Below are 7,109 nucleotides of genomic sequence, written 5' to 3' on the forward strand. Positions count from 1 at the left end.
GGGGCTGCGGCGCGAGCCGGCCGCCCGGGCCCGCCGCTCCCGCGCCGCCGCGCCCTCGCCGGGCCCGCCGTCCTCGGCCAGCAGCTGCGGGCGGCGCGGGAGCTGCGGGAGCGCAGGGCGCTCGGGGGGCGCGAGGCTCCGGGGCTCCTCCGGGGCTGGGGGCGCGGGGCCCCGCGGGTCCTCCGGGTCTGCGGGGCTGTCGCCCCCTTTCACATCGGGACCTGGAAAGAAAGGAGGCTGTGAGCCCCAAGAGGCCACCGGGCCACTTGGGACTCTGCCCCTCACGCCCCCAAAACGCAGTCCCTCCGGGGGGACGAAGCAGACCCTTGTCCCACCGTGGATGTGCCAAGCCCCGGTTCTCTCCGGCAGGGTCTTTACTCCAAGGGCAAGGAGCCTCTGAGCCCTGTCCCAGCTGCCAGGATCAGCCAGGGCCTCGGCTCCAAGACACCCACACCCCGATGCGCAACCCCTCTGGAGTCTGGGCTTGGCCACGTGGCGTCTGCGGGCAATGGGACACTGACAGCTTGCAATCAGGACCTTTAAACCGCATCTCCAGACGATCAGGGGAGGGATGGGGAGGGATGGGACCTTGGTAGTGGAGCATCGGAAAGGATGAAAACTTGGGGAGGGGTGGGATGGCCGCGCAACATCGGGAACGTGCTTACAGGCCCTCTCTGTGCATTTAGAAATGGGGAAGGTGGTAAATCTCTCCAGCTGGCTACAACGAAGAGCTCCACACAAAATACAAAACCACCACCCCAGGGCACTGGAAAGTGAACAACTACAGGCAGATTGTGGAGTTCACGCTGAGAAGCAGCTTCAAGAGCAGAGTTTCAGTTTTCTAACTCTTTCCTTCCAAGCTCTGGCTCCAGCCCCAAAGTCACAGGATGGGACATGCAGCAGAAGGGGTGACTGAAACTTCAACAGATGACCTGTCATTCCAGCCAGAGGAGACAGGGAGGGCCCTTGCAGATGGAAAGAGCCAGAAAAGGGCATCTCCTACTCCTGTGTGGAGCTGGGCAACGAACCTGTTTGCTCAGGACTTTCTTAGATTTACCGGGGAACTCCTGATTCTGGGCAAAGTGGGATCCTCATCACTCCAGAAGGAAGCTCCCCAACCTGGGATTCACCCTGGCTGCGAGTGCAGGGGAGGAACCCAGATCTACATAATGACTAGAAACCCAGGAGCAAAACAGGCTGTGGAGTGAGCCAACCAGGTGACCGTGGCAACCATGCAAGCCAGCATTTCCAGAGCATTCTAAAGGCACCAAGAACCTGCCAGTGTAATATTCACCACATCCAGGGCAGATCCACGGTCATTTCCATATAAAATAGAATTAGGAAAATATGACTGATCCTCAAGGCAAAGATCATCAATAGACGCCAATTCTGAGATGACCAGAGATTGGACACCAGGACCTAGTGTCCAATATATATCCATCTGGGATAAGTTCTCAGCAGAAAATTCGAGTTTTGTGTTGTTGCTGTTGTTGTTGTTTAAAGAACCAAATGGAAATTTTGAACTAAAATTTCATAATTTCTGAAATTAAAAATGCATTGACTAGGGCTGGGGTTGTAGCTCAGTGGTAGAGCACCTGCCTTGTACGTGTGAGGCCCTGGGTTCCATCCTCGGCACCACATAAAAATGAACAAATAAAGATATTGTGTCCACCTACAACTAAATAAATATTTTTTTAAAAAAATGCATTGACTGGACATCAATAGAAGCCCTGAAGAAACAAACAGAGTCAATGAACTTCAAGACAGACCAATCAGAAGAACAGGGGGGGAAACTGAAAAAAGAATCAACAAAGACTTGGGGAGTGTGTGGTAATACCCACCAGGGCTAGTGTGCCCGGGAAAAAGTTCCAGAAGACATTTTAGGGAGAATATTTTTGAAGAAATAATGGTTGCAAAATCCCCAAATTTGGTGATAGATAAATATAAAGATTCAGGAAATCCAAAAAGGGACTCCGTGGGGAAATTACGCTTAGCTCCATCATCATTAAATTTCTCAGAATCAAAGATTATAACAAAGCCTTGAAAAAGGGCAGAGGATGCCAGGTCGTAGGCAGAGGAAGAACGAGAGAGCCCTGCACACATCTCCAGGAGACCACAGGGGTCAGAGGACAGTGGGTCAACCTGTGCTGAAAGGAAAGAGCCGCCAACACAGAACCTGATAGCTAAAGAAAAACCGGGCGCGGTGGCACACACCTGCAATCCCAGCAGCACGGGAGGCTGAGGCAGGAGGATGGCAAGTTCAAAGCCAGCTTCAGCAAAAGTGAGGTCCTAAGCAACTCAGTGAGACCCTGTCTCTAAATAAAATACAAAACAGGGCTGGGATGTGGCTCAGTGGTTGGTGGTTGAGTGCCCCTGAGTTCAATCTCCAGTACCAAAAGAAAGAAAGAAAACACCCTCCAGGAAGAGGAATGCTTGAGCTTCCTGTTGCATAATAAATACATCACCACAAATAAACAATACTTATTAGCGCACCGTTCTGTCCGTCAGGCCCCCTTAACTTGGGGTGTCACAAGGCCGAGATTATGATATAAGGTAGACTAGGCTCGTATTGGTCACTCTAGGGAAGAATCCATTTCCAAGTTCATTTGGGTTGTTAGCAAAAATCCAGTTCTGTGTGCGTGAGGCTCCTGTTTCCCTCCTGGCTATCATCGGGGGCTCATTCTGTAACCAGGGGATACTCTCGTTCTTCTCACATGACTCCCTCCATCTCTTCAAAGCCAGGAAGGGCACATAAATCCTTTTCATACTTTGAAATTCTGTCTTCCCCTCTGCTACCAGTTGGAAATATTTCTCTGCTTTTTTCCCCCTTCTGTTCTTCTTTGTGTAGCTCGGATCAAACAGAGGGCCTTGCGCATACTAGGCAAGTGCCCTACCACTGAGCTGTGTACCCATCCCCTCTCTCCAATTCAGTGGGTCAGGAGCACCCAGAAAAATATCTGTTTGAAGGTTAACTGACTTGAGCCTCCCATAACATCTGTCAAATCCCTTTGTAGATACTGAGATTAGTGTTTGATTTAACACCCTCCAGGAAGAGGAATGCTTGAGCTTTCTGTTGCATAATAAACACATCACCACAAAAATAGTAGTTAAACAATACTAATACGAGATTAGTGTTTTATTTAACCAGAGGATGGGAATCTTGGGGGATCATCTTTGGAATTCTGCTTACTGCAAGTAAAACAAAGACAATTCTCAGATGAAAGAAAACTAAGAGACTTGCCATAAAAGAAAGAGCCAGGTGTGGTGGTGCACGCCTGTGACCCCAGCTGCTAGGGAGGCTGAGATGGGAGGATAGCAGATTCAAGGCCAGACTGGGCAACTTTGTGAGACCCTGCCTCAAAAGTAAAAAGGGCTTGAGGTGTAGCTCGGTGGCAGAGCACTTGCCTAGCATGCACAAGGCCCTGGGTTCTATCCCTGGTACCATCAAACAAACAAAAACACAGACCAATATCCTTCATGAATAAAAAGAAAAAAATCCTTGATTAAATAGTTGCATGTCAAATGTTAAAAGGAATACATGGGCTGAGAATGTGGCTCTGTAGCCAGGTGTTTGGCTGGCATGTGTGAGGCCCTGGGTGTGATCCCCACCACCAACTCCTGCCCCAAATCACAAATAAACAGGACCATGCAAAATAGGTTTGACATTTAAAAATCAGTCAATATATTAGAAGAATAAAGAGAAAAAAATATAGAATCATTTCAATGGATGAGAAAAAAGCATTTGGCAAAATCCAATGCCCATTAGCAAAGATACACACATGAATTTTTTATCAATAAGAATAGTAAGAACATACTCAAATTGATAAGGGGCATCCATGAAAGAAAACCTTTAAAGGTAAAAGACTGAATTCCTCCATCCTCCCCAAGATCAGAAACAAGGTAAGGATCACCATTTTCTGACTTCTATTTAACTTGTTCTGATGTCTTGACCATAGCAATAAAGCAAGAAAAAAAATGTATAAAGAAGTCTTACCACTCTATGATTCAAAGATCTCAATAAAAAAAAGTAGGTGAAATACATGTAAACCCTTCACCAAAGAAGACATTTGAATGGTCAATAAGCATATAAAAAGATGCCATTGTCATTAAGGAAATACTACAAGAAGAGATCACCACACGCCCATTAGAATAGAGACATTATATGGGGTCTTTGTTGCCCAGGCTGGCCTTGAACTCCTGGGATCAACTGATCCTCCTGTCTCAGCCTTCAAAGTAGCTGGAAATATAGGCTTTCACTCCCATGCCCAATCCCAGTTAAATTTTTAAAACAACAAAACTGACCTTAGCGTATGTTGGGAAGGGTGTAAGATAACTGGAGCTCACACACAACTGCTGGTGGGTAAGTGAAACAGTATCACCAGTTTGAAAAAAACTTGACACTTCCTTCAAATGTTAAACATACCTCTACCATTTGATCCAGCTATTCCACTCAAGATATTTATCCAAGGAAAACATATGACCACACAGATTTGCTCAGGAATGTTTATATCACCTCTCTTGGTAGTGTCTCCAAACTGGAAACAACACACATATCCATAAAAATGAATGGATAAGTCATTTGTGCTGTCTTCATACATCTGAAATGGACCCCAGTGATTCCAGTTTCATGGAACTGGTGCTCTTGGGGAACCCTCCCCCGGAATAGGGGCTGCATGCATGACTTGCTCATGAAGAGGACACAGCTAAAGACACAGGATATCCCTGCTAAGGGTAGGGGTCTTTGTTTTGTTTTGTTTTTGGTACTAGGGATTGAACTCAGGGGCACTTGACCACTGAGCCACATCCCCAATCCTGTTTTGCATATTATTTAGAGACAGGGTCTCACTGAGTTGCTTAGCACCTTGCTTTTGCTGAGGCTGGCTTTGAACTCTCCATCCTCCTGCCTCAGCCTCCGGAGCCACTGAGATTACAGGCCTGCACCACTGCGCCCATCTAGGAGTAGGATTTTAAAAGCCTGTGGCTCCTCCTCACTTGCTCTCCGTTCTTGCTTGGTGTTCCCTCTCTTTCTGTTTCTGGTAACTCCAAGAGGAAGCAAGGCTCTGTGAGAAGCCCCAAGCAGAGGCCCATTTTGCATGGGCCCTCACTCCACAGCTCAGGAGGAGTCAAAACCTGCCAACACTCAGATGAAGGAGTTTGGAAGCAAAGCTTTCAGCTCCTCCTGAGTCTTGAGATGAGCACCAGTAGCTGGTGAGGAACTCAGAGGCCAGGTAGCTAGCTCAACTGTAGCCAGATCCTCACCTATAGAAACTCTCCAGTAAACACTGCTTATTGTTTTAAGCTTCAAATTTGGGAGTAACTTGTTATGCAACAACAGCTTACTGATACAACTTCTTAGCAATCAAATGGAAATGAACCCTTGACACAACTTGGGTCTATCTCCAAATCATTATGTCAAGTAGTGAATCCAGCCAGGGGCACAGACCTGCAAGCCCGTAGTCCCAACTACTCAGGAGACTGAGGTAGGAGGATGGCAAATTTGAGGCCAGCCTCAGCAATTAAGTGAAATCCTGTCTCAAAATAAAAAATAAAGAAGTCTGGGAAGGGCTGGGTTGTGGCTCAGTGGTAGAGCATTTCCCTGGCATGTATGAGGTCCTGGATTTGATCCTCAGCACTGCATACAAATAAATAAAATAAAAATCCATTGACAACTAAAAAAAATATTGCTAAAAGATGGGTTCTGGGGATGTGGCTCAGTATTAGGGCACTTGCCTAGTGTGTATGAAGCCCTGGATTTCATCCTCAGAACCACAAAATAAAAATAAAAACAAAATGCTTGCACACTGGGGCTTGACATCTTGTGTTGCTGGGAATCTGCGCCACAGCCAACCTTCCAGCGGGGCCAGGGAGGATAAGGTACCCCAGAGGATCACCTGTAAGGATGAGATACCTCAGAGATCCCCTGGCGATCCCCAGACCCCCTGCCTAGGTGAGCTAGCCCTGACAAGCAGGTGTGGCACAGGAGTGAAATGCTCTGAGCCCTCGTGTCCCCATCTGTAAAGTAACGATAACATTAATAGTAATTTTAAATACTATCAGTGGGGCTGGGGCTGGGGCTCAGTGGTAGAGTGTGGCCCCCATGTGTGAGGCCCTAGGCTCCATCCCCAGCACCAAGACAACCAAAATAACAGGGAACACAGACCAGGCTGCTCCGAGAGCTCCTCTCTGCTGTTCTCACCTGTGAGTGCTTCTGTTTTTATGATGCATTTTACAGTGGGGAGCTCAGGCTCCTAGCAAGAGCCTCAGCGAGTGAGATCCCTTCTGGGGTGTTGTCACAGGAATGTCGAGTCCCTGCCCCAGTTATCATAACAGAAACCACAGTTTCCTTGGATCCCGCCAGGGCAAATACCTGGCCCGATGGCACCGAGATAGGGCCGCAAAGTAAATAAATCTGCGGGCAAGGCGGCTGGGCTGTGGTCTGGGGTTCTCAGGTTTTGGACACCTGAGCCTGGGACATTCCAGCCAGGAAGGGAGGCCTGGGCTACAGCCTGGGCTGCAGAACGGGGATGAAGTTAGGGTCTTGGAGAGACCGCCAGCCTTCGCTGCCACCCTCCCGGCAGCATCCCCTGGCTCAGGTGGCAGATGGGATCTGGGTGCGCTCATCCCAGCTTCTGCAGGTCAGGTCAGCGGGCCGGAGGTGGCAGTGGAGGGCATCAGGGCTCCGCACCGCCCCGCCACCACCGAGGGCAGGGGTCTTGTTTCCCGGCTCGGCCCCTTCAGTGCTGGCCGAGGCGGAGCCCTTAGCCAGTGCCACCTTCCTCTGCCCGTCTTCTCGGGGCCTTCCATCCCCGCCTCCCGCCTCTCTCGGTCTCTGCGGCAACTCGCCCGCGGGCTCTTCACCCGCATCTTCCTCCCTCTCTCTCTGTCCCCCTTGTCGGGGTCCCATTCCCCTGCTCTAGGACTTCAGCCTGGCCAGAGGCGTTGAACAAGGTCCCCAGATGCAGGACGCCACAGGGGACGCTGGGGCGGGTGGAGAACGCCCCGGACGTACGGGGGGAGGCCAGGCCAGAGTTCCCGAACTTTCCACGGAGCATCCCGGTGCCCCCCGCCCGGCCCTGGGCAGGGGTTGCGGGCGCCCCCTCCTGCGCCCT

The 7,109-nt window shown here is 49.8% G+C and overlaps 1 protein-coding gene across 1 annotated transcript in view; it reads right to left on the bottom strand.

Annotated features, from left to right (window-relative positions):
* Nucleotides 1-7,052, bottom strand: part of Prrt1b (proline rich transmembrane protein 1B) — a 14,824-nt gene extending 7,772 nt beyond the window's left edge. Inside the window, exons 1-2 of the mRNA XM_015497411.2 lie at nt 7,010-7,052; nt 6-221 (exon numbers count right to left, since the gene is read on the bottom strand). Of these exons, the coding sequence (XP_015352897.2) occupies nt 6-221; nt 7,010-7,052 (259 nt within the window). The remainder of the gene's footprint in view (nt 1-5; nt 222-7,009) is intronic.
* Between the last annotated feature and the right edge of the window lie 57 nt (nt 7,053-7,109).

Source organism: Marmota marmota, unplaced genomic scaffold, assembly GCF_001458135.2.
Source record: "Marmota marmota marmota unplaced genomic scaffold, marMar, whole genome shotgun sequence".
In the NCBI taxonomy this organism is placed as follows: domain Eukaryota; kingdom Metazoa; phylum Chordata; class Mammalia; order Rodentia; family Sciuridae; genus Marmota; species Marmota marmota.